Raw genomic sequence first — 27363 nt, forward strand, 5'->3', positions numbered from 1 at the left:
TACAGCTGAAAATTCTAATCCTCATCAGTGACCCCCATGCACTTATGGTAGGTACTGCAACATTAACTTCTTGCTACATTTGAATCAAAAGTCAGCTTTGATTCAACGGGTGACCAGACGTCAGTAATAAATAGAAGAGTGAAGAACAGAGAACAGTAAGCTGCTTTTGGTATGACATTCACTAGTGATCTCTATGGTAAGCACCTAAATAGCTGTTCTAAAATAAAACGCTTCCTATGCTCTTTCACAATAAAGTGCATCTTCTACCCACTTAGGCCTAAACTGTCCCCTCATCAGGGGGGCGGGGGATATTGCACAGTTCATTACAGTAGATATTACCACAGTAAAACAAGGCCACCTGTTGCATTTAACACTTTCCTCTCTTCTCAAAGGCAAATCGCCAAGAGAAAGCACTCAGTCACACTCTTCTGGATTTCACAAAAACGACACAAATATAAGGGACTTGGCAATGAAATGGTTAGAAACCCAACGGATTCTCCTACACACTTCATCCCTCCAAACTATAGGCTATATTAATGGCAAGAAAGCTCACAACACAGACATATAGAGCAAGATTTAACACTGCAAAAGCCCAAACTGAGGTGGTGACAGAATGGCTGGATTCTAGCTGAACCTATTGGAACATGATGTGATTTTAAACAATGTGGGGATCTGACACAGTAATACTCAGATTTTGGCATTTATACAAAGGAAACTGGGATATTGTGGTTCAAGGAAGCATCGATTGTTACACTGTGGGGAGGCTGAGGTTGTTTTGGCACTCATTGTGGAAGAATGAATACTGCTGCATGCAGATTAGCTACTGAAGGGTTTAAGAGGATGCCAGTTTTGTCCATACGTCATCCTGAAACCCTACAGGCCCACACATAGCCCTTGAACAGGATAGTTATTCATTCAGTCATTGTAGCTTTGTAACTGTCAGGTGCGTGGTTGTCTAATTTCGGTTGGCTGTTCTAAATACTCAACAGCCTGCCTTGAACACGTCAGTCGCACTGTCCGCCAGATTCAATCTTCCTGGCCGCAGGTCCCAGTTCCACCTTGCACACCCTTTGTGCAAACTTCAGTGAGCAGAGTGTCTCGCCTACGTTGCTCTCCAGAGCCGACACCTTAAGCGGGAAACAAAGGAGGACAGGGTCAAACCAAGATCAAGTCATTCACTCATGTCAAATATAGAATCGTGGTCAGTAATCTTACCTGCACCACCATTACCGTCTTGCTGCCTTTGCCTAGGGAGTCTTGTAGTAAGTATGTGAGTCGGGAGTTCCTGAAAGGGATGTGAGTGTGTCGTGCCCTGAGTGCCTGAATTACATCCCCCAGTGACAGCAGGGAGCGGTTGATGTTCTGCGCCTCCTTCAGCCTCTCGCCCTCTGCGCCAGACTTCCAGACTCTCTCTGAGCCAGCCAGATCCACCAGGTTCAGCTTGCCTGGGAAAAAGAAAGGAGGGTCAAATGAAATAGAGCAAACCTGCATCTCTAGACAGACATGCCCTCTAGCTTGTGTTGTTCCTATCTGCTCTACTTTCTCTGCTCTCTTTCCTTCTGTCTGACTTTAACTACGACATTAACATCGCTTTGGAAACGCCTCAAACGCTGCATTTGACTAGTAGGTTTGAATTTACAGTTTGTATATCTAAGGGAGGAGATGATGCAGGCATGACTGACCGGTGGTTTTGGATCCAGTGGCCAGGTCGGTGCCCTGGACAGTGATGCAGAGCAGAGCATGGGATCGGGAGCTGTGCTGGTTCATCTGAGTGCCGAAGGTGATCCTGTTCCGACGGGCTGTGGCTAAAATCTTCACAAAGACGAAATAAATAATAAGAATGGAGGACCTGTGTGAGTGACTTATAAAGTGATCAGTCTGGATGGCCTGAGCGGCATCTGTCACCTTCTTGATGTGATGAAAGCTCTTGACCTCGATGACCCTGAGGCCCGGCACATGCAGCTGCCCTGTTCCATCCGGGTTGATCTTTATGTCCAGTTTCTCTCCATCCTTACTCAGCAGATCTCTAAGAAACACAAGCCAGTGAAACAACCACCATCAGTTAGCCGTATATTAAAACTGGACTGCACTGGTATCCATGGAAACGTGTACCCCACCTTAGCACCTCGTTGTAGATCTCCACAGAGCTGACAGTGACTGTGTAAGACCACATGTCCTTCCTGTTTTCGATCTCAGCAAAGAGGTGTTTGAGAGCTCTCTGGTTGATGCCCGGGTTCTCCACACTGCCCTGGAATTCAACATGGACGGAGGAGATTCACCAATGATACCAACGTATTTGATCTCTATTCTGCTCCATTTAATGTTTTAGAGAGTGTACCTCCATGGTGTGGGTCTTTCCAGAGCCAGTCTGTCCATAGGCGAATATGCAGACGTGGTAGCCGTCGATGCAGGAGGTCACAAGAGGCTCGATTTCCTGAAAGACCTGAAGTTACCAAATTAAAGGTTAGGTTAGGTTCTGGTTTGATAAAAAAATCCCTCAGAGGCATTTCATCTGTGTTACCTCCTCCTGTGTGGCCTGAGGGTGGAAGACTTTGTCCAGTTCAAAGGCGCGATCCTTTCCTTTGTTTAGGACGTTGAGGGAGGACTCGTTGTTGGGGTCAGTGGTCACCACCACAGACTGGCCCTCCTCATGTTGGTCCTCCTTCAGCACCGGCTTCACGCGACAAAGCACGCGGATGTTTCCTTCAAACAGACAAAGGTTCAGGCTCCGTCAGAGGGTGCAGCAGGCGTCAGGTTCTTCCTCGTTTACATGCCAGGGAAGCTTTTCATGAATAACGCCGACACAACAATTAAAACCTGTTTTGGCCAGGAAATCATTCATCTGTTCTTCACTCATACCTTTGAGCTCCACCAGCTGCTCATGGTACTTCCTGCGCAGCGCAACCTCCTTCCTGTACTTCTCCATCAGATCTTTGTTGGCTTCAGACATCTCACTGATAGCTGCGGAAATCTGCAACAACAAACCCAAAGATGACAAACGTTCTGAGGTTTGCCGGCCTGCACAAACAGAGACTGACTGAGGCATGAGACTCACCTGTTTCTTGGCTTCCTTGATGGCTGCAGCATAAAAATCGGAGAAGTTTCGAACCTGGCTCCTCAAGCTGGCATAGTCGGTCTTCATGGAGCGCAGAGTGGGAGGAAGTGCTGTCAGTCTCTTCTGCACCGCTGTAAAAAATACTCAGTTTAACTCATTTACAATCTTTAAAGTTAGTATAGTTTTCACCTTAACATTATCGCTACTGCTGGAACGGAAATGACGCCACTACATCATTCATTTGTGGACAAAGCAGAAGTCACATTTCATGACATGGAGGCAAAAAAATGACTGTCTGTGTTTAAGTGAGATGAGATACACAACACATTTAATTTCACAGAAGAATGTGGGTTAAAACTGATCAGAGAATGTCTGATCTCTTCTCAGATCTCATCTCTTGGTGGACAGCGTGTGTTGGGGTTAAACCCTGCAGTGTAACTCACTGAAGAACTGGTCCTGCAGATTCTGAAAGTGTTCAGCCGAGCAGGTGGCCGCAGCTCTGACCGCCTCCTCTTTCCTCTCCTCCAAGTGGCCGATCTCCTTCAGCAGCTCCTCTCTCAGTTTGCTGATCTCTCGCTCGTACGCTGCGATCTGTGGACGGTTCAGCACAGCGAATGAATCAATCTGTCAGACTCATCGATCCTTTCTGTGCATCCTCAGCACTATGACTAAGACTGGATCTGTTTATTAGATTGATGCAGACTGTGATCTGTCAGCAGTGAAGAAGACATTTCCTTCTAAATTTTCCTCACATTCTTGATGATAAGGTATCACTGCACACAGATTGAGTTTCCCCTTCAACTTTGTTAGTTTTATTGACAGGATGTGGCCTGCAGCCAACAGAAATAATTAGTTTGCTGATTGATAATTATCATTATTGATCCTATGTCACTACTACGTGAATCTCAAGCTTGATTCCCTTGGAGCTTGTTCCTGCCTGTATAAACACGGGCCATGTTGAGCATTAGTGTAATCACATGAATGATTGTTTAATATCAAGCAGGACCAACACAATCTTTTACGTGATGCAAACAATACAAAGCCTGATACCTTGTGCTGCAGATTACAGCTGTATTCATCAGACCTCCTGATTTGCTCCTCCAGCTGCTTACAGCGCTCGTTCTGATTGGACAGCTTCTCAGACAGTAGCTCGTTCCTCTGCCTGGCTTTAGTCAGCTGCTTTAGTGTGGCGGGCGATTCCACTTCCACAGTCTGTGTGACGTACTGAGAGAGAAGAGACAAAGAAGAGAATATACGTTACATTTCCACAACAGCAACTTTGTTCACATATCTCACAGACTCAAATCCCTCAAAATGCTGTTGTGTCATTTTACTAAACAAAAATTTTCCAGATGATAATTACCTTGACCACTGGCTCCTTCCCTCTCTCTCTGTCAAGCTCCAGCTGCAGCTCCCTCACTCTGTCCTCTCGTTTCCTCAGCTCCTCTCCTCTCCTCCACTCACTCTGCTCACTCTGTCGCTCCAGCTGTGACAGCTGATCGCCGCGCTGCTGTAGAGAGATCTCAAGCTGCTGCACTCTGCTGCGGAGGTTCTCATTCTCCTGGGCACAGGACGCCAAACAGCACAAATTAAAAAGGGTCAGGCCTCGGCAGCTCATTGATTGGCCGTAAGAGGGTGCGGCCTCTGTCTCACCTTGATGAGCATGTTGCTGGACTGGGAGGGGATGGTTGACAGCTGCTGCAGGAGGCCTTGGGTGACGCTCAGGTTCTGTTTCAGACTGTCATTCTCCGCTGACAGACACAGCACCCGTTTCTCTGAGTCTGTGGCCCCCTGAGGAAACACAGCCGGGAAACACAGAGAAGCGTGAAAACACAGTGGGACAGAAAGCAAAACAAAACACAACAAAAACTGCATATTTTCAAATGTGTGTTGCGTCGTGGTGGATTTCAAACCAAGCTGCAACACAAGACATGCTGACCCCTCAGTGCCTTGTGGGAATACACTGTGTGACAGGTGTGCTGATGAAATGCAAAGTGTGTAAGGCACGAAACGATCAAATCAATAGTGCGCAGCGCTCACAGTGGCAGTTTTCAGTCTGGACAGCTCCTCCTCGCGCTCCTCAATGCAACCCTTCAGCTCATCAATCTGTGTGAAACAAACATTAAGGTGTCGAACTTACAAAAACAGCCTCAATTTCCTTTCCTTTATTTTGCTGCTTTAGATACTGCAGTGATGTCATTCTGTGTTTTCTCTTTGAGTCATATCGATTATTTTCCTTATATAAGAAGATTTATTAGGAATACATGATCCTTTATTTTTAAATGCACACTCTTTCTATCAGCAAATATTCAATGAATAAAACATAATACTCCAATTATTTTGATTTCTGGACATTTTCTCAAAACATTTAACAGCCGTCAGAATGCGACTAATAACATGCAGCGTCCCACCTGCTGCTGGAAGGCCTGGATGCGTGAGTGCCTGTCCCGCTCCTTCTGCTCAAGCTGGGAGTGCAGCAGGCGAAGTTCTCCCCTCAGTTTGCTCCTCTCCCCTTGCAGGCCGTACAGAGACTCCACCAGCCTGTGAACCCCAGCTTGTGCCCCTGCATCAGCACTGCACTCACCTGGGGGGACAAAAACAAGCAACGACATCATCAGCATTCGTTTTTTTGAGCCCGTATTCATACTAGGCCACACAGAAATAGCACCAACCTATATCCTTTAAACTTTCTTCAACCTGTTTTCTGCATGTAGGCCTCTTAAGACTTTAACCTGAATGCTCGCGTGTGTAAATATTAATGGAAGACATCTAGTATGCACTTAAAGCTCCTTCACAAACGATGCATGTTGTGCTAACGCTGCCGTCGCTGTGTTTCCACTCTCATGTCTCCAGAGCAACTTTACAGACCTTTCATGTTAGTCATGGATTACTGCAGCCTCTCACGTTGCAGCCTGAGACACATGGAAAATCAAGATTCAAATTAACAAGATGCAATAACCTGCTCAAAGGTCTCTATTGTTCAAATGCAATCCAGAGGGACGTGAGAGCGTTCTAATCTCTTTGGATTCATCAAGAGCTGTCAAATTGGATTTTCATTGCAGGGCTTTTATCAACAGGCCAAGTCAGACTGGTTCGTGCCTATGAGAGAGAAAAGGCCTGCAAGGGGTGGAAGAAAAGCAAAACAGCAGCTTAAAATGAAAAAATATGCAAAGCAATCCCTGAATGCAGCACGAGCCATTCAAATACAGAAGGGAAGATCACATTCCATCCAAAAGGGTACTAAAGCAAACAAACAAAGCAAACAGTGTTTACCTCACCCCACTGGGACATGGACCTTGAGCCATTTATAGTCAACACGGGTACACGTGCCGGCGAGCACGTGCCTGACCTAGTGCATCTGCAGAGACTGAAGCTCTCAGGCTTGTTTTCATGTTTAATTCATGGCCGGAGACGAGTACCATAGACATAATCTGTGCTGTATCTTTGTCGTGAGACTCGTCACAGTCATTACGCATGAGGTCCTCCACCTACACACGCCTATAAGTCAGCCAGTCAGCTGCGGACACTTGTTCGCGTGCAAAGTGATCTGACAGATCGCCCGTGGCAGGTTTGTGCTTCTGCTTAAGGTCAAAGAAGCATCTGGTCAAACCTGAAAGACAGCAGACACAAACATCTAAAGCGCAAGTCTGGACATCGACCGGGCCAGCTGGATTTACACGCTCATATATAACATCAATGCAACCAGTCTGTGCCTCTGCTGACCACTTTATTCTTCTTTAAAAAGGTGTAATGCGGGTGCCTGGTTGGCAAAAATCTATTCTGGTCTGTGAGAATGGTGAGTCACCAGAAGACCAATGACCACATCACAGGATACAGAATTAAACCCTCTCAGAGCACAAAGCTGCATCAAGCCTATTACGTCAGGCATAAGACACAGAGGCCTAACATCCTCATCCTCTATTTATCAATAACCTCATCCAATCATAGAATCACATGTTATATACATTCTCTGTCTGTCCTTCATCCCCCGCACCTTCTCTGTCCTGTATGTGCGCTTATAGAAAAGCTGCATGTTATCATTACATGAGCTTTGTGCCCTCTAACTCTCCCCACTCCGCCTGGAAATGAAGACCCATCCATCTTCCATCTTCATCTCCCCTCCCCCAGACCCCTTTTCCCACTGGCTCCTCCCTCCATCCCTCCCTTCCCTCTTCCTCACCCTCACTCAGTGGGCTGGGGGTCTGCTGCTGGCTGATGGCCTCCTCCAGGTCGCTGATGATGCTGTTCTTGTCCCTGAGGCGCTGGCGGTAGGAGGCTCGCAGGGCCTTCATCTGGCGGCGGTGCTGGACGCGGTGTCTCTTCAGCTGGACCCGGTACTGGTCGGCTTGCTGCTGCAGCTGCTGGAAGTGGGAGTACTGCTCCAGAAAACTCAGCAAGTGGGACATCACCGCCATCAAGGGAGACTCTGTCAGCTGGACAGTACAGAAGTTCAGATTTGTGCGCACACACGCGCGCGCACACACACACACACAAACACACACACACACACACACACACACATTTTGTATTGTTGTTACCTTCCCTGCTGTCTCCAGTTGCACTTGTGAAGCTCTCCTCTTCTCAGCCTCCTGCTTGAAAGACAGGAAAGCAGCCAGAGGAGTGCATGCTGGGATGTCTGAGCCATTGTCCACCTCTTCCTCACCCTGAGACAAGTCGTCACAGTCACTGCTGCTACCTGCATGACAACAAAGAGCAAAGGAATGCAGTCACAAGTGCTTCACAAACTGCTGTATCATGACTCTTTGGCTCACATCAGCCTTTATGTTTGACTATAAATACACTCCAAAGCTATTTCAGCACTCACTTGACTCACTAAGCCGAGCATAAGCCTTTTTTCCCATTTTGGGGGTGTGGCCATTTCTCCTCCTGCTCCCTGTTTCCATGGAAACAGGTGCTGGCTCCTGAGAACAGCACAGACATTTCGATGAGACAATAACATGCAAAGAAAATGCACACATAGCATCTGCATACAACAGAGACACGCACACAACTGTAAGGTAATGATACATATTTGTCCAGTGTCTTTCCTCTGGGCGGTCCGTCCAAATGCATACAAACATGAAAACCCCTGAGGGTGGGCTGGATGTGACTGGATCTACCTTTGAGCAAGCTCCACATGCCCCCTCCAAGGCTTCTTCCTCCTCCTCCTTCTTAAAGACAGTGTAGAAGATGTAGACTAAAAGGGAGTAGAAGGCGTACATCTCCCCCACGCTGTCTGACCCACTCTAGCTGTCAAAATCACAAAAATCATGACGACGCTTTACACATACATCATGCTGCGAGGTGCAGACACAAAGAATGCAAATATGAAATCTGACCCTGCTGCAAAATGAGCTACATACATATGATACATATTATTATCTAATCATCTTTACTTACCTATCACATATCTTCTCCTCTTAGATGATCTGGCATTTCAGTCATTTTGTGCTCCCTTTGCACACTCCTTCTGTGTTGTCAATGCCACATCTTCCCCTTGTTCTCAGAGCTGCACCAGCATCCCAGCGGTGTGTGCAGCTCCTGTCTGAATCCCTCTCAGCCTGCCTCTCTCCTACCCTCTCATACTCCTCCTCCTCCTTCTCTACACTTTACTCCATCTACAGGCCGCATCTGCAGTGAGCATGCTCACTGCAAATTCCTGATCCTCTGCAGTGCCTAATACAGGACAGATGGATGATTGACCTGGAGGATCCCAGTGACACCAGCAGCCTGAATCTGAGTCTGAAGTGACGTGGATCACTTCAGACAGATCTTATCTAATAAATCCTGACATGGAGGGAAACATGAGCACAGATATGTATAAATTTGATATGGCAGAATGTGCTCACAATTATTGAAGATAAGAAAGTCTCTGTGGTCATCCTTGTCCTGACAGAAGCTTGACAAAGACACTGTCCCAGAGATGGGCACAGAGCCATACTGGAGCGTCCCATCGCACTGCAGTAAAAGTGCTGAAACAGCTGCACTCAACACTGGAATCCTTGGAGAGAAACTGCAGTGCCTAATAAAAATCAATATCTAGAGAAAATCAATGTCATCCAAAGACAAATAAAGTATACAAACATCATTTTAGTGAAGGTAAATTGACATTATATTTACATTTTAGTCAGCAAGAGGCTAAGTTCACAGTGATAAGTGTCAAAGTACACAATAGAAGTCTAGACAAATGAACATATTGACACAGCGATGCTGCTTCAACAGGAAATAGACGCAAACATATCATCTGTTAAAGTAATCCACAGCTGTTACACACTCACTTCACCACAGGGAAATGAAATAAGCAAATAAAGGTCACGGGGACACCTGCACCAGGCCTCAAAGGCTTTTATTGCATAACTATACGTGCATTTTCCCACAGTGACACACACACGTCATGACACACATGTTAGAGATGAATGCCAAGCTGCCAGTGCAAAACAATTACATTTTCAGTTTGACTTTCTATCAGGCGGATCATTTGACAGAATTTTCCTAACCAGTCTATAAACATAATGACAACAAACTTAAATCAAAATAGGTCAGCTCTTCCTCACAAATAACCTGCAATGCTCAAGAATTAAGTTGGATGTACATCAGACTCTGCATCATATATGTAATGAATCACTAGATCCCTGTAGAACATTGTTCAGTCACTTCCAACAGAAACCTACCGAGGGCCCGCGTGGAGGCCCAGCAGCCTACAGACATGGAGCCTTTTAAAATCCACTTCATCAGTCCTTCAGTAGCAGCCGGAGAGACGAGGGGACCGAGAGTGTTGGTTCCAATCCCAGGTGCCACAAGTAAAGGGAGGCTGAGGGCCACACCTCCAAAGGCCCCTAAAGCATTACCAGCAAACATGCACACTGTCAGGCAGCAAGACAGAGAGGACAGGGCCATGCACCGGGTCATCAGGGTGAGAGCATCTGCTGACAGCCAGTCACACACTCCCACCAGCAGGCAGGAGCCACAAAGGAGAAGAAGAGACGTGTTGTGATCCTCACTGAGCCACAGAAAGTCAAAGGAGACCAGCGCCGCAGCCAGAACTGCACCAGCCCACTCTGCTTCTCTCTGGAGGGAGATCAAGTACGAGCTGGAGGGGTGCAAGATGCTAAATCCTGCACAGAGTCCGAGCAGGAACAGACCAACAGAAGGAGCCCTGTGATTCTACAGAGATAAGAAGAACAAAGAATATCACAAATTACAGAAGTTTTAATAACATAAACTAACTAACTGTGCACTTCAGTCTGAGCAAACCCACCTTAAAGAGTTTATTGGAAGAGTACAGAGCTGTGGCCGACAGAATGACGTTAGAACATGTTGTGATCCATTCTATATCACTGGAGGCCATTGATGCAGAAGTAGTGACACTTCTGTCAACACGAGCGATATGAGTTCGACAAACAATCACCACAACCGCTGGTCAAGCAAAGTCTGATCAAAGTTAAGCCGTTAAACGTTTGAATGTCAGTATTTATCTCTGTAATCTGTGCAGAACTAAACATGGAGCGACAAACTTTAGGTGAACAAACACTGGGCGCGTTTGTTTGGACACGTGACCCGGATGTGGACAGTGCGCACGCTCAAAGTGACACATTCAGGTACTGCTGATAAAATCCGAAATAATAGGTGCCTACGACGACAAATTATACACTAGTTTGCGGACTGTAAGGAGATAGGAGAGCCTGTTGCAGTAGTAAAGACCCACAAACCGTAATAAATCCAAATTAATTTAATTGAATACTGACACTAAAATATGTTAGAAAATGTGTTTGCCTAATTCTCAACATTGTCGATAAAATCGCTGCAAAGTTTACCACGCTTTCAAATATATCAATAGATATAAAATCATTACAGGCACGGTGCTGCAACTGAAAGCGATCCAGCACTAAACGGCGCCAATGAAAAATGACTTTACGAATTCCGACAGCACCTGGAAGCACCACCCGTTTGAAAGTATGGCGGCAGGGTGTTTGACAACAATAACGGAGCAGTGGATACGGGACAGACTACACATAAAGCATCCATATCTCGGTAAACTTAACTCCATTCCAATACATTTATACTTATTTATTATGTTGGGACTTATTAAGTAAACTGAACAGGAAAAGGAAAGTACAGGCGTTTAAACGTTACCTTTAAGGCTACCAATGTTGTGGCTATCGAGCTTAGCTACCGTAAACATGGACGCTTGCTGGAAGCTTGAGCAGGTAAACGGTACAAATGTCTGACCCTCTGTGTCCAACATTGTCCTCAACACAGGGGACGTCCGCTCTCTGAGCCTCCCGGGGACGTACGAGGAGAAGATAGGACATTTAGGAAGAGCGCTTCACAACTTTGTCCGCCTGAAGTCCCTGGATCTCTCCTGTAATGGGCTTGTGTCTGTGGAGGTAAAGTGACATTAGACCAGTGGTTCTCAAACTTTTTCTTTCACGCCCCCCTTTAATAGATCATAAGTTTTTTCAGAAATAATCTAAAAGTAAAGACGTGTTGTCCGTGACGTTCCATTGCGCAAAACTGGTGCCGGGTTTATCGCCCCCCTGCAACTCCCCTGTAACCAGAGGTTTCAGGAAAAGGGGGCGCCTGACTCACTGGTGGTTTCGGACGGTGGTCCCGGTGGCCGGAAATAATCTAAAAGCAAAAACGCGTTGTCCGTGATTTTCACCGGCAAGTGTGCCGGCAACGGGGGTTCCCGGCGCCCGCCGCAAACCGGTGCCGGGTTTAATATCGCCCCACAGGGATTGTGTGTGTATAGGAAGTCACACTTACAGGAGGATCCAGCGCTCAAAACCGGGAACCGGGAACGTCCATTGCCGGCACGCTTGCCGGTGAAAATCACGGACAGTAGGACCCCGAGACAATATAAAACAATACGGGACTGCTGATCTGTCTGACTGGGGGCGCTCTGGATGCTCATTCTCCTGCAGCGAAACTATCGCCTCATTCATTTTCCTGGAATGGTACTTATTCATATCGCTCCTTTTCCGGTCCCACGAAATCTGTAATTGACTCTAATTAACAATTTTAATCAGTGTATTGGGGAGGATCCTGCCCATGACATGAGAATCAGATTGATGATGCGTAACCTCTAACTTTAAATTAAACTTTATTTATTCCGTCTCAGGGCGTGCAAAACTTGAAATCGCTGGAGCAGCTCATCCTCTACTATAACTGCATACCTTCCATCGAGGAGGTGAAAGTATTATGCGAGCTACCAGCCTTGAGAGAATTGGACCTCCGGCTAAACCCTCTGACCAAAGGTTACCCACACTACCGCCAGTATCTGGTGAATGCTATGCCGAACCTGCGCAGGCTTGGTAAGATCCAATCTCTCCATCCACATTACAGTAACACCCTGATAAAGTTCTCATCATAACGGAATGCCCTCCTCCTCCCTAGACGGCTGCTCAGTTAGAGACACAGAGCGCAAAATTGCCATCTTGCAGTTCTCTCCTGAGCCTCAACCAAAGCAGAAAAGCTCCTCTGTGTGTCGGGCTGACCAAAGGTATGTGCTTCACCTTTAATTTGACTGGATAAAGGATTCTACAGGGGCAGTGTGGATGGATCACAAGGGTATTTTGAAATACTGTGCACATCACAACAAATGCTCATCACCTCCCATCATTGGTTAGTTTGAATCAGATGTGTCCTTGCAGCTATGTGATTATCTCTTTGCAGAAGCAGTGATCCGAGACTGGCTTCAGTTCAACGCTTAACCAAGAGGCTCTGGTTCCTCAATGACACAAACGATATTGTGTTGAACTTTGTCGACGTGAAACACGGAGACCGAGGTGAAACATTCATTCATCTCAATGTCCAAATGTCCCAAAATCAAACCAATTGAATATTTTGTTCTCAAATAACAATTATAATAATACAACAATAATAACAATAGCTTCTTCTTCTTCTACTTCTTTGTCCTCTCAGATCCCAAACAGGAAGCCTCGAAAGATGTTTCAGAGGAGGAGAGCTCATCTCCAAAACAGGTGATTTTATACCTCTGCGTCTAATATAATTCACTCTTATTTAATGTTTGAATGATGGTGTAAATGTGCTCCATTGTTTCTAGGCAGCTGGTAAATCCATCCTCAGGTTTCCCCCCTCACAGTCTGGTAAGTTCACAAGTTTCTTTTCTTTTAGGTTTAAAATGATGACATCATGGGAGCAAGAGTTTTTACAAGTTTGAGTTAAACATTGTAATCTTTGCAAAGTTAGGCTTCAATCAGGACTGTTCCATAAGATTATATTAGTCTGTAGATGTGTAAGTAATAAACTGGACGTGCACTGTAAATTTCATAAATCTCATTAGGTGGTAACACTAAATATATAGAGATGGTTACATGTATGTCGTTGTGTTCGCAGTATTTTTCACCACCACTAGATGGAGACAGAATGTCAATGTGCCTATTTTGCATGAAGCACTCAGCATGTGAAGTGAAGAGGAATTAATATGAACTTTGCATGTCTATCGAAGGGGAATTAATATTAGAGTTTTATGATGTCGTTGTTTGTGTTGAACAGATAACACAAAGTCCAAAGTGCCACACACAGAGAGGCCACCTCATAAAGAACGCTCGTTGAAAATCACGGACGGACCAAAAGTGTCCTTTGACCCTTATGTTGAGAAACACAGACTTACGCATGGAAAACAAAAGCAAAGGGAATTCCCCAAAAAAGCCAGAGGACATTTTACCCCTAATCCCGGTAAGAACCCAATCTAAATCAAATCTCATGTTGAGGATCCACATACAAATGTTGCTCTCTTTCCTCATTTGGGATTGTTTTTCAAGCTCAAGATCACAGCCATAGCTCTGCCTTGGTGAATATTCGGCCTCCCAGTCCGCGGAAACCCGGTTTGAATCTGTCTGACCCGTCCAACCCCATCTTACATCCTCCAAGACTCACATACAAGACAGCAGAGGGCTCCGCTCTGCCGCAACAAGCCGAACAGAAAAGGAGGGTAGGAGTGAATCTGTGTAGTTTAACTCGTTCTCTGCACCTGTACAAAACACTCCTCAAGGGTTTTCTAATCACGTCGACATATTTCTAAATCCGCTTTCAAGGGTAGTTACAGGAAACCACTGGAAATGCTCCTCAACCTTGTGGACAAACACTGGACAGGGGAGCGATCCCTGCATCATAACAACAACTTCCTGTGTGAGTTTGGAGCCTGCGTTTGGCTTTGCTGGTGTTTTGCACTAAATGAGCCCGAGATAATGAATGTTGTGTCATTACTTCTGTTTTCGTTTCAAGCTCAAGCAGTCCAGATCCTATCTATGATGGAGAACGACATCTGCAGGCGTGAGGCCGAGGTCAGGACCTTAAGAAGAGAAACGGACGCACTGAAAGTTCACTCAGCAGCACGAGAGGACAAGCATAAAGTAGAAGTCGGCGATCTCTCCGCTCAGCTAGAGGAAGCTCGCTGCTCTGTTGTGAGTGGAAACTTGCAATGTGCAATTTCCCCTTACAGAACTCACTCACCTCCACAGGGGCTTGATAAACTCCTCTTCACCTTGTTTACTCCGACACAGGGCCAAATCAATGAGCAGCTGAGGATTGTCCTGCAGGAAAACGTGGCTCTGCAGAAACAGCTGATCAAATTAGAACGTCAGCATCTCAAGTCCATGATGGAACGTTCACCTCTCTCTCAGATTAAAGGTAAAGTGAAAATGCCAGTAGGGGAGATTAGAGTGAATATTTAACGGGCTTTTTCCTGAGTATTTCTATATTTTGTGCTCGTATCTCCATCAGAGGCTCAGACAGAAGTGGAGGAACTGAGGAAAGAGATTGAGGGGCTGAAGGAGAAAGTGCACGAGGCCTGAGGAGGTGAAGGAAACACAGGTGAGGGCTAATCAACCTGTTTTGATTGTTCCCATCCAATCCACAGTCGTACACACTGCTCCTTTGAAGCTGGATTTTCACTAAATCCCTAATGGGAGGATGAAGGGTCTCTGGCAGCTATAATTTGATGTGTGTGTTTACATGCTGCAGGTCCCTGGTGGCTCCAAATGAGTGTTTGTTTGTTAGCTCAGCTGAAGGGAAAGGGAAAACTTTAAAGAGATGTCACACACACACACACACACACACACAGACACACACACACACACACACACTCTGCTACACATCACAGCAGCAGCGATCCAGCATCTACACACTCTCATTTCCAATTCCTTTGTCAGTGCACATGTACACTTTTGTTATTTATGATCTTCTTTGTCATGTTGATAGGTTGATAGATGCCCTGTTTATTTTTTTCTTTTCAGAAATATGTATAGTCTGCTTGTGCTTGATGTAAACTGTAACAGAGAAAGGCAGCTCGTTCCAGAAAGTCTGTATACGTGTGTGTGACAGGGCTGTTGTGTTAACAAATGTGTTTTTTTGAGATAAACGTCACTGAGATGGACATAATGTACATCCTGGATCAGTGGCAGGACTGCGTCTCTGTTGGCTGTTGTCCCTGTTTTTAGGTCAGCCGTGTCTCCATCTGCCTGCATGCTGCAGTGGAATAAATGCTTTGAGATTCCAGCTGCACAGCCACTTTATTTATGCCTCTCTGCTTTAGGGCTGGAGAGCGCATGCACGCACGCACGCACGCACACACACACACACACACACACACACACACACACACACACACACACACACACACACACACACACACACACACACACACACACACACACACACACACACACACACACACACACACACACACACACACACACCATTGCAACCACATGCTAAATAGGGCTAGGATGTATGATTTGGATGTTGCAGGTCACTGATGGGGAGTTTCACTCTTCCTGATACAAGAATATAAAAGTTAAAACACACAAGTCTTGATCCAAAACCGTTTCCGAGCTGTTTTTTTTTTTTTTTTATTGATTTATTTATTTTCAATAATGCACTACATATCACTAACACGCATTAAAAGTCTAAAGAACAAGAATAAAAACACGCTGCATGCACCAGGGCACAATGTCAAGGTTATTTGAAAAAGTAAGACGATGTCGTTCCTCCACATTAAAGGTGCACAGTATTTGGCATTAAGCAACACAAAACAGATCACACTTGAGCTACACCAGCCAACAGAAACAATAGCTGCAGGATTTCCACTTGATACGTGATTCTTCATCAGCCGAGGCTTCATATGATGAGTGTGAAACAACCACTGTCACTATGCTGGTAAAATAATACTCAAACAAACTTGTACACCTTACTGGCAATTTTCCCTCATGGAGCAGTAACACCTGCTTCTGCTCAGGTGAATTCATGCCTTGGATGACAACACAACACAACAAGGCGCTCTAATGCTTCATCAACAGACAGGATAAGAGTATTGGAGGTTCTCTGACTTTGATCATGTACTAGGTGATACACAGAGGCAGTATGTAGTTTCTTAGCAAGAAAAGAAGTAAATCTGTCCAGTAGTCTGTCCTCACAGCAGTTCAAATACGATATGACAAATCCCTACTGTCATCTATATGCTTCTGAATCAACTGCAGTATACATAACATGCACAAAATACAGAAGGAAAAACATGAAGCCAGTGTCATAAATTAAGCCATGTGGCTACAGCCTTTTAGAATATACACAATCTTACCACAAATATATTAGAACTATATCAATCAGACGAGGAAATATAAGTCAAACGTGAAAATACAATCTTAATCTTTCACCTTAAAATCAATTTAACAATTTAATGGTCTTGCAAAATGCATGTTGGCAAAATAATCTGTGCACAGTTAGATACTGGAACAACAAGCTGTGGGGTTACATATTCCTTATCAAAGTTGCGTGTATTTAGAAAAAGAAGATATCATGATAGTGGTCATTAATTTTAATGAACTGTATCGTTGCAAACAATTTTAAAACAAATTGGTTTGAGTTGAAGGCAAACTGTTAAAGGGGGATTCCACCAATGATACACATCAAAGTCAGTATACTGAATGGGGAGCTGTGTTTAGTGTGTGAAAACATTTGTATTAAGGCTTATATGGCTGTAAAACAATAAACCTGTGCTGCGCAAAGTCAGGAGCAGTGAAACCCGTGTGATGTCACAGAGGTCAGATTTTCTGCACTCGCCACAGCCACAAAAGCCTTTATAAGGGATTTCACAAACTGAAGAATGCTTCCAATACATGTAAACAAAATGTGTCAATCAAAAGAAAACAAACACCGAATATCGTATAAGACTCAACTCTTCCTGTTTCTCTTGGCGTGTTGTTCATTGTGCTCAGTAGATATTCTGAGGCCCTCTCATAACAGCAAAGCTTCAGGATTCAAACCCCTTTTTCTCTCATTTGTTCTCTTGGATGTTTGGCAGTAACTATCAGGCAGGAATGTACCAGCTGGCCATGACTTTGTAAAAATAGATGTAAACAGTTTTCCAGTTCTCACACAAAAAAACATCTCTCTCATACACAAAACACATGGGAGGGAAAGTAGACGAGCTCCTATTCTTTTGTGCTTTCACTGAGTACTTCTTTTTTTTTAAATAGAAAACGATTCTGGTAGTCGACCAAATGTTTATTTCCTCATCTTTGCCCTCACATGGGTTTGGCGACGGAGGGTTTGGTGATTTTCTTCTCGTATGACCCGCGATGTTTGTATCCTGCGACGTATCCCGAGGTGTCAACCAGGTCCACTCGTCCGGCCTTGCCCTTCCCACGGCCCGAGTTGTCAAAGCGCTCCTTGTGCGATCCTGTAAACTTGGTGGTGTCTGTAAGGCGGCTCACTGTCGGAGACGCCACGGCTCTCTGTGAGGAGGTTTGCATTACACAGTCGGTTTAGCCTTATTGTTGATGGACACAATGCATCATCTCATGACGTCACCAGCGTTCAGGTCTTACCGTGACTCCTGCGATGACCGGCGACTTCCCCTCGATCAGCTTGAAGACCTCTCCCTCTGCCTCCTCTCCCGTCTTCTCTTTATATTTCTTCCTGGCCAGCTCACCAAGTGCAACCTTGAACTCGTCAAATGTGATGGTACGACTGGATTTCTTCCTGAAATGCGAGAAGAGAAGAAGTTTAAGATGGGCTAAACTTTGTCAGTAAACGCATGTTAATCCCACACATGTAACCAAAGGAAGGACGCTGGGATTCTTCCTTCAAATCTCTACGCCATTGCAAGAGTTTGTTAATGTTGGTGGTTAAAATGGAAAAATTGGGCGTGTTGCATTCACTGAAGGTCTGGGGAGGTTTTACCAACAGGAAGTAATCCATCATATAAAGGCTTTAGAGGCATTCCAGCACTTTTCCAAATCAAATCCAGTTTACTAAACATTGGCTGCTCAGGTCAGGACGTGCAAACATCTGTATAAAGGCGTTTGTGACCTCTATGACAACACAAGGGAGAATTGATGTCATAGAGGTCAGATTCTACAGCTACAAAAGCTTTTTCCAGTTGTTTTCATGCTTAACAGTGCTACCCAAGATCAATAACCTGAATTTGAACAATAAAATCGTTGGAGTTGCCTTTATAAAGAGAATACCATATACACACATGTGATAACGTCAACATCTCAATTCTACAGACACAGCTTAGAGGTGTTATGCTTCTGAGATAAACAGTGAGTGTGTGTGCATGTGTATCTCAGTATGCCCAGTCAACTGAGCAACTTCACACACTTGCACATGAGGCCGTAGGCTTTACATGTCTGTCTCTTCAGACCATACAGTCACGCCACACTCTGTCTTTGTTGCACAGCATACAGGATCCAGAGCTGATCAGGATTTAGTCCTGTTGAACCTGGTAGAACATACAAACCGGCATCACCCTGGATCCTGGGACCTGGACTTGGGAACCACTGTATTTAGGCCATTATTTAACGTTGAACTGTAACCATTGACAGCACCATACCACAGCATAGTCACAAGCCAGTTCAGCATCATTAATCATTCTCCATCTGAGAGTGCTACAGTTGTTTAACTGGCCATTTGCCGTTTCACTTCCATGTTAAAAGTGCATGGTAACACAAACACAAACATTCATTGCTGTGGCGATAAATCACCAAAACAACAGTCCATAAAGCCCACGGTCTCCCTGGACAACTTGCTGTCATAGCAACAAGCGACAGTAAACAGGAATGTTTGGGTTTATTATTAATTTGACTCCTGCAGTGAGTGGTTTTGTTTGGGCGATCCGTCAGCGTTGAGCGTTTGAGAGCTCCATTCCTCTGCGTCTGTTCCATGCTGTCTAATGTCAGAAGGGAAACTGGACTTCCACTTGTCATTTCTGTCCGAGCATGAAAACTATGTGTCTAAATAAACAGCAAATCAGCATCGGCGCATTCTGATGAGTTTAAAAAGGAGGGCAAACGGCAAGCAGAACTCCACATCCTGTGCTGATTTGCTTTTCATTAGCAGTGTTGGAACGTTTGCAGTACATTTCTAGTCCATATGAATGCAATGCACCATTCTCTGACTGTATCTGCTCCTGTACTGTCTGCGAGCCGGTTCAATGATGAGGAAGGCCTGGCAAGTAACACCACCACAAGACCATGCACGTAATTAATTAGTGCATGCCAGAATTCTACCTCATTCAAAGTTTATGTTGGAGTCATTTGGCTGTAGGCAGACAGACAGACAGCACAGCACAGCTTCATACATCCCATACAGAAAATACAGGTTCATTCAGCCATATCATGATGAGACAGTGCTCATTAAACTGTTCCATTCTTCGTGTGCAAGCTAAGAGCTTTGACGGTGATTAAAAGGAAAGATCTGCATCTCCGGCATGGCAGCTTCCCCCAGCTCAGCCAGGCCTGGAGTCAGAAACAGCTTGGAAGAGAAGAGAGCCCCTCCCCCACAGCTTTCCTCTCTGGCTCTGAAGTGTACACACACCACACGTTTTGTTAGGGTTTGGCTCTACTGTAAAATGCCAACGGTGCAGAGGCTGCATCCAAATGCATTGTGTTTGAGTTTGCAGGACCCTGATTAGAACCTGCAAAGGCTCAGATCAGAGCAGCGGCAACATCACGTCTCTCACATAGACAGCAGGTGCAACACCAGAAAGAATGTGCAAGTATTCATGTACATAGTTCTTGTGCATTTCTAACTATCGCTAAAAACAGAACAAGCTTTGTATTCACCGGAGGAACCCATAAACAATTCCCAGCAGCACTAAATGGTTTGCAGGAACTCCTCTAGTTTCTGTCTTATCTTGCTGAGAAAATGGTGGATACATGCATTGTTTAACATTACAAATGAAAGAAATATATGTTTGGTTGTTTGTATAACAGTGACTATCATGAGAGAGTGAAAGGAAACATTCTGCACAGTCCAGCGTCAATGCTTTATTCTGCAATCCAACTGCCAAATCCTATTTAAAGGTGTTTGTCAGCGTCTCCACATATTGCACACCTACATATTTGCGGAGGGTTATTTAAGTGGGGGATGGGTCAAGAGGCGCTGTCATGTGGGTCTGTGAAGCCCACTGAGTTATGGCATCTTAGATTATATAACAAAGAAAACTTGACTGTTGCTTTGTCGCATTATTTTGAATCAATCATGACATGCTGAAGTGTTGAATGTACTGGCTATAAATCATTCTGTACAACATGGAAAGACATGGATTCATTTTCAGTGAACATAATCTGTGCCTGTTTCTATGGTACACAATGAATTAGAATGACATAAAGTGTATCGCTCCTGCTTTGATTGTATGTGGGCACTAGATAGTCTGTAACTGAAGTCAGGCCGCTTTTTGTGGAAACATTTTTGGGAGCTTAACTTCAAAGGAAAACACTGCACACAATGACTGAGATTGAACAACAGTAACAACAGAAGATGGAAAATCCCTTAACTCAGTGTAAGATCCCCCCGCTGAGATGCTGTCATGGCCTCCAGCTGTACCGGTGCTGTCTAGCAGAATAATCTTCATTCACGACATTAAAATGAAGATTTCTCAAGCAGCCGTGTATAGAAACGACACAATACCAAACATGTGGAAGCTCTGCCCTCCCTTCTCACGCCAGGTTGACTGAAACTACTTTGCTCTATGAAAAACGGCATGTCTCAGTAGCGCCCCCTACTGATGGAATCTGATTTGGGGAAAAAAAATTTCAAAAGGGGAATCGTGACCTAAACTGTCAATCAGCTGTGAGGGCCGGACTGACTGCGCTTGTCTTTCATATATGTATCAGTACGCGCTGCACAATCCAGCACAGCTGTGTGCACGTTGTCTTCCCAGGGTGAAATAATATTGAGGTCACAGCTTATAATTACACTCCACGTTACCATAAACAGACAGTACAGTATGAGTCCATCTGGCCCGGGGTGAAACAGGAGGAGCCACGCTGGATATTAATGTTAGAAAATTACACCCAGCAAACACTCCCTGGTAACAAGAAAATCAACACCTCTGAAATATGTGTTTGAGTCATTTTGATTCTTTGGACATCAATCAAATATCATCAATCATGACAAAGACAGGCCTGCACATGCACCTTTGCCACACACAGCCTTTAGTCACTGCACAGTAAGGTGGATGTCTGTCTTACTTGACTTTGCTGAAGACGATGTCCACGTCGGTGAGCGTGATGTTCTTGCTGTCAATCACACCGCAGTCCTTACAGAGTTTGGACCAGTTCTTGCCATGCAGCTCCTTGCCTGTAGCACGCGTGTCACCGTGGATGGCAAAGCGCCGAAATGACTCCTCCAAAGCCGTCACCTCCACCGGCGTGGACGAGCCCACGCCCCCTTCGCTGGTGCCGTTAGACTCAGACGAAAGCCTTTTGGACATCCGGTCTCTGGAATGATCATTCTGCGGCCGCAACTGGGCTGTGCTGATGTTGGAATGTTTGGCTGTCTGAACCTTAAAGTCGTCCATGTTGTCTCTGAGGGGGATGACACAGACTCCATTTAACCATCCAAGATATGATTTTTATCATATGTGAGCCACTGTGTTGACATCAGAGGTATAAAGAACAGATTTGAAGACATGATCTGGAAAGTATTTATCCAGATTTTCAGTCAAATCTATTCATACATAGAGAAACAAAATCGGGGATCAGGGGATACATCTGATCTAACTCGTTGTGGAGAAACAGTCAAACTCCTCTGCAAATAGGAAACACTGCTTCTTTGCCTCGAGGTCAAAGACACAGTTTGCTGATTTGTCTTGCTGTCCTTCTTTTGTGGCTGTCCTGTGATACGGGTGAGCTAAGAATGACTCATGTTCTGACACAGAGGTGAGGTTTATTCACAGATCTGCATGGAATTCAAGACCAAACTAATCAAGAGCCAAGACAGCCGACAGAGATTTGACTAAAGACACAATGATAAGTGAATGCTCATGTACAGATTGTATGGATCCCTGCTGAAAACTTACTTCTGCTCTGTCATGCTGCTGCGGGAATTTGTTTCTCCCTCAGTGCTTGGATTAGCTGACCTTCGTTTTCTCTTTGTGCTGTGGAAAAGACGAGAATGAAGGAGAATACGGTCAGAAGGTGTGAGCGTGCAAACTGTAAGTGAAGAAGGTAACTGAAACAGATAATGCGGTGTTGCTCTCCAATGGTCTAACAAACCCTCAGATCTCATTCACTCATTCACTCTCAAACTCCCAATAGCAAAAGCACGTTTTTACACATTCATGGTTGATAATCAGGGATCTCTCCAGTCAGCACCAATCAAAAGTGTCGTAATGTAAATGAAATGAAACAAGCTCCCAATCATCTTACCTCTGTAGCTCTACGTTACTTAATGTTTGCTCTTGTGCAAGACAGAGTTGTCTTTACAGGCCGGACGCTCTGGCTCTCCTCTTAATGGTTTGTTTGTGAGCAGCGATTCCTCTACTCTCTCTGACTGTGGATGATTTCATTCACTCTGAGGACAGGGATTCCTCTCCAAGCACATCATCTTCCTCATTTGATTCTACATGTACACACCAGCGGAATCTCCCCCTTGACACTCTCCTCTCACTTAACTCTTACTTTGGTCAATACACATAGAGGAAGCCGCAGTAAACTCATTCAAAACAGATAAAAATATATCCGTACATTTGACAGTTTAAGCCTTTTCTACTGTTTATACTCAGATAACGTCACACTGATCTACACGACGAATCTCTGCTCACCTTTCAGCTGTTCCCATAGTTAAGTCAGCATCCTTAAAGAACTTGTCGCCATGGCAAAGTATATCCCAGCAAAGTCTCTAAAAGAATTTACCAGTGTTTGTTTTTTTTGTGCGCTATGGAAACTGTGGGCAGATGTTGTGTCCAGTGGACTAAAGCGTCTGCACCCATTTGCAAACTTTCAAGTCCCTTTTCTTTCCCACTGCCAATAAACTCCTTCCCTCACACCCAGTGGCACCGTGTAAAAGCAACAGGCTTTGTTTCCAAGAACGCGTCCAACTGCAACAAATGTGCCCTTGCTGAGCACAATCAACTCTTAAATGAGGACAAACGTTACAAGGTTGTCTCTGTCAAACGCCACTATAATTGCCAAGTCAATAGTTATTATTAATCTCTATGAATAATGGCTTTCAGAGCTATGGACACTGGGAACCCATTGTCCAGTGCAAGTGCCCTCTCTGTCTGAGACCCATGCCCATGTCTTCACACACACACACACACACACACAAACACACACACACCCACGGCTGGGGGGGACGGGACATCGCAGAGTGCCACTATTGAGCCCAGGGGGACGTTGTTTGCGGTCATGTGTCATCCAGGACTTGGGCCAAGACAAGCGAAACAGAGTGAGACTATGGTTGTTGAAGACTAATGGTTTATTTTTTTGTTCAGCCTGGACTTATAGGTAACACAAATAGGCTTGATGTTAATGTCCTTGGTGCCATAGTTACCAATCATCAAAACAGTTTGCCTCATGATTAAACATACAGCGGTTTGGTCTCATGTCAACACTCACTCCAGCTTTATTGACTTCATTTTCAGCGACTATCCTCATCCCTTCAACAGAGAACTTGTGTGTGTGTGTGTTTTCCTTTGTGCTAAATCAATACGGAACAAAGGAATCTTTTCACTCTCCTCCAATGTATAGTCAGTATTTTCAAGTGCCTAAGTCCTCAGTACAACGAGCCTCCTCAGACCGAGGAGATCAGGCTCAGAAAGCCAGCCAAAGAAATAGTGGCATTAATTCAGATATGATGATCTATGGGATAACAATAGACTGAGTGTTGATAGATATTTATAGTATTTGATATATTATGCATCTAAGCTCATTTACATCCTGGATGGCTGGAGGATTGTATGATTTAACAACGTATATTGGTCTAATTCAAGTCACTGTATCCTGGTTGCTATGGTTTTGGCTGAGATCGTCTTTGATTAACTATAAAATAATTATACAAATGCAATCTTCGTTATTTTTCAACAGTTTTGCCTTGTTCGTTCTGTAGGCCCCATCATATCACGCACACACACGCACACACACACACACACACACAGGAGAAGGAACCATTTGGTTAAGGGCACATCTCAAGAGACAAATCTGTGACTGGATGACAGCATGCTTACATACACTTGCCTTCTGGTCATACACAGCACAGATGAGTGCTTTAACTGTAAATTGACCCATTTTGAACTGCGTCTATTCATAGCACCAATATGGAGTCACGCCTGGAACATTCTATTCATTCTACAGAGACAAGATCAGCCAGTAGACATTATGCAGGCTGGAATTCCAAAATCTAAATTCTGTGCTTAACTGTTAGACTGGCTGATGGTGTTAAACACACAAAATGATGTCACAAATAAGAGAGTGAGTGGAGATGAGAAGTGTGTTATGCTGTGGTCTACTCCTCCATCATGCCATCATGGTGACCAGGCACTCAGAGATCCCATCTGCTTTCTATCTAGATCACCGTTCTTTCCAGGCAACTGCTCTGGAATGTTACACTATCAGTCAATCGTAATAAAACAGGGAGCATCTCTACACTGAACCCCCCCCCCCCCTTATACACACACCCTGTCTGCTCATAACTGACCTCCATGTAACACAGTATTGTGTTTGCCAGCTGGCTACATTTACTAATGAATGTGACAGGCTGTGTGTAAAGGTGACCGAGGCCGAGGCCAGCCGAGAACAAGCGATCTTTACAATGAATCAACTCAGCGTTATTATTTCACCAACATCCCACATGACTCTGCAAGACCCAACCTCTCTACCACTGCTGACCACACCTTCCACTATGATCTAGCACACAGAGGCAGATAGAGAAGGCCTGACCTCAACATGCTGCACCCCAGGTCTGAGGTCACCACACTTGCCTCTGTCAGCCCTGACGTCCCTCAACTCTCCTAACCGCCACCAACTAGTCAAAGACCAATTCTTTGCATGAATCATGCTGTAGAAAAATCTGTTTGAAACAAGCTAAGGTAGTTAATGTTGGCAAGGACATTAAACCAAACAGAGGCATAAGGCAGCGCAAAGGAAGAGCAGAGACCTGACGCAACCCCATGATTCTGAATATGATAGCCAACGATGATAGAAGTGTCCCTGACATAGCTCAGGTTGGGAAAGCTGCAAATTCACTCTTAAGAAAAGAACAGTCATAGATTTCTTTAGAGCCAAAGTCTAAAGTGATGTGTCATAATTAATGACGTTTTATCTTCCATGATGTAAGAGTGACACAATACCTGACTTTGTATAGAAATGCTTTTGGAGTACATTTCAATTTAACCAGAAGAACTTGAAACAGCACACACACACACACACACACACACACACACACACATACACACATATATATATAAAGGCTTATCTACACACAGGGCTTGATTGTTTATGACAGAACCCAGCGCATCACAACCAACTACAGAGAAATCTGGGACAACCTGGCCATGACTGTCTTCTCCTCATGCATCCCTAATTCAGCCTGTGGGGAGAGCAGCTCATAAGCATGTGTTGTGAATAAACATATTACCTTCTTTTGAGCTGATGTGTCTTTAAATAGCACTGCTCACATCCCATCACAATGCATTGATATTGCTCAATTCTAAACACTCAAATCAGGATCTATGGCAAGATTTGCTTCACGTTAGGCATTTGTTGTTATTCATCGAGTGGGTTATGGTTGGTTGGGGTGTGAAGTGGTATGATGTAATCACATCCATTCATCTTTCTGTCCCTAAACAGCGTATTTGGTGCGTCATTCATGCATCTTTTTCAAATATACCTAATTAATTCAAACATATATTTTAGATCCTTGATAACAGGAATCAGATTACATCATTAGGTTCATAAATAACTGCACAAAGCAGTTTTCTTTCCACCCAAAATTATATAACTACCTACATGTAATCTCACAGTGTGGCACGAAGGCTGCAGTCACTGGCCAAATGTATTGCCAATCACCTTTTCTAGCCAATAAAGGCACACTCCTCTTTGTTATTGTTAAGCCCGCGTTTAGCAGGAAACCACAGTGAGAAAAGCCGTTTGATTTTATCTGTAAATGGTGCGGTTACTATGTAAAGCTATGTGTGTGTCGGTGTGTTTGTTGTGAAAGGCGTGTTACATAAACTGGCAAATGCCACAATCAAACTGAGCCCATATGATCAGTTTGTTATTGTCAAACGGTCCTATATGTCTGCCAATGCACAGCGAGGGAATGTAAACACTTCTGATGGTGCGATGCAGGAACTGATGGCGATGCGTTCAAGTGCCATGACGTACAACGCAAAATAAAGCGGGAAGATTTCAGATATGAAATACGATAACAAAAACAGAGAAAATCCTGCAGCAGGTGAACAGTTGCTGTCATGCATATTTCAAAATCTCAGTTCAAACATGTGGAATCCGGCAATCCACGCTGAACAAACACTGATCAGATGCTTCAACGTTTTCATCAATTAATAAGAAATTAAGACGTGATCACCTGGTGACGTAATCCTCCGCCTCCTTGTCAACTTCACCAAAGCATCGTTTCACTCTCTGGAGCCTTGGAGACGCGATCCGTCCGCTGGCCGAGCTCGGTCTGCCAGGTCCCGGTCCAGATCCGCCGAGATGCTGAAGCGAAACGAGCCCGCTGATTGGCTGAGAGGAGGACGGAGCTGCCGCGCGCAGCAGTAAACAAGCAGCAGGAGCTCACAGCGTGTTTACGAACGCGTTTAATGCTGTTTACTACACGGCGGAGATTTATGGGTCTCTGCGTTAATGATTACAGCTTTATTAACTGACAGCCATCGTCAAGCTACTATAAGAGCACGATCCAATGACAGGAAATGATTAACGGCAATATAACAATAGAAATTAACGCTCAGGAGAATAGTGATTGTTTTTCACATTATTTCTCCTCCTCCCTCGAATGAACTACCAGCATTAATCCTAGAAACCTAATCTGTCTCT

General features: G+C 44.7%; 3 protein-coding genes across 3 annotated transcripts; 1 reads left to right on the forward strand and 2 right to left on the reverse strand.

The window, feature by feature from the left end:
• Positions 1-12: 12 nt before the first annotated feature.
• On the reverse strand, positions 13-8711 carry LOC143003242 (kinesin-like protein KIFC3). The gene is made up of 20 exons (XM_076153795.1): positions 8456-8711; positions 8176-8305; positions 7881-7977; positions 7594-7751; positions 7236-7488; positions 5467-5639; positions 5096-5161; positions 4709-4846; positions 4419-4616; positions 4106-4279; positions 3499-3646; positions 3056-3186; positions 2860-2971; positions 2522-2703; positions 2339-2443; positions 2118-2248; positions 1906-2026; positions 1683-1812; positions 1216-1445; positions 13-1127 (listed from the first exon to the last, which is right to left on the reverse strand). Exons 2-20 carry the CDS (start codon positions 8275-8277, stop codon positions 1005-1007), a joined length of 2772 nt encoding a protein of 923 aa, XP_076009910.1. The 5' UTR covers positions 8278-8305; positions 8456-8711; the 3' UTR covers positions 13-1004.
• A 2294-nt stretch (positions 8712-11005) lies between these two features.
• Positions 11006-15819, forward strand: cep72 (centrosomal protein 72). Its single transcript, XM_076153796.1, has 13 exons — positions 11006-11086; positions 11315-11442; positions 12177-12369; positions 12452-12557; positions 12731-12843; positions 12980-13038; positions 13122-13164; positions 13574-13756; positions 13843-14012; positions 14116-14209; positions 14306-14484; positions 14584-14710; positions 14804-15819. Exons 1-13 carry the CDS (start codon positions 11011-11013, stop codon positions 14872-14874), a joined length of 1542 nt encoding a protein of 513 aa, XP_076009911.1. The 5' UTR covers positions 11006-11010; the 3' UTR covers positions 14875-15819.
• Positions 15820-15948: 129 nt separating this feature from the next.
• Positions 15949-27019, reverse strand: tppp (tubulin polymerization promoting protein). The gene is made up of 5 exons (XM_076153797.1): positions 26894-27019; positions 22386-22463; positions 21556-21891; positions 17905-18058; positions 15949-17811 (listed from the first exon to the last, which is right to left on the reverse strand). Exons 2-5 carry the CDS (start codon positions 22397-22399, stop codon positions 17602-17604), a joined length of 714 nt encoding a protein of 237 aa, XP_076009912.1. The 5' UTR covers positions 22400-22463; positions 26894-27019; the 3' UTR covers positions 15949-17601.
• Between the last annotated feature and the right edge of the window lie 344 nt (positions 27020-27363).

The sequence above is a fragment of the Genypterus blacodes genome, unplaced genomic scaffold (genome assembly GCF_046128005.1).
Source record: "Genypterus blacodes isolate CSIRO-AG114 ecotype Tasmania unplaced genomic scaffold, CSIRO-AGI_Gbla_v1 ptg000059l_1, whole genome shotgun sequence".
Lineage (NCBI taxonomy): Eukaryota > Metazoa > Chordata > Actinopteri > Ophidiiformes > Ophidiidae > Genypterus > Genypterus blacodes.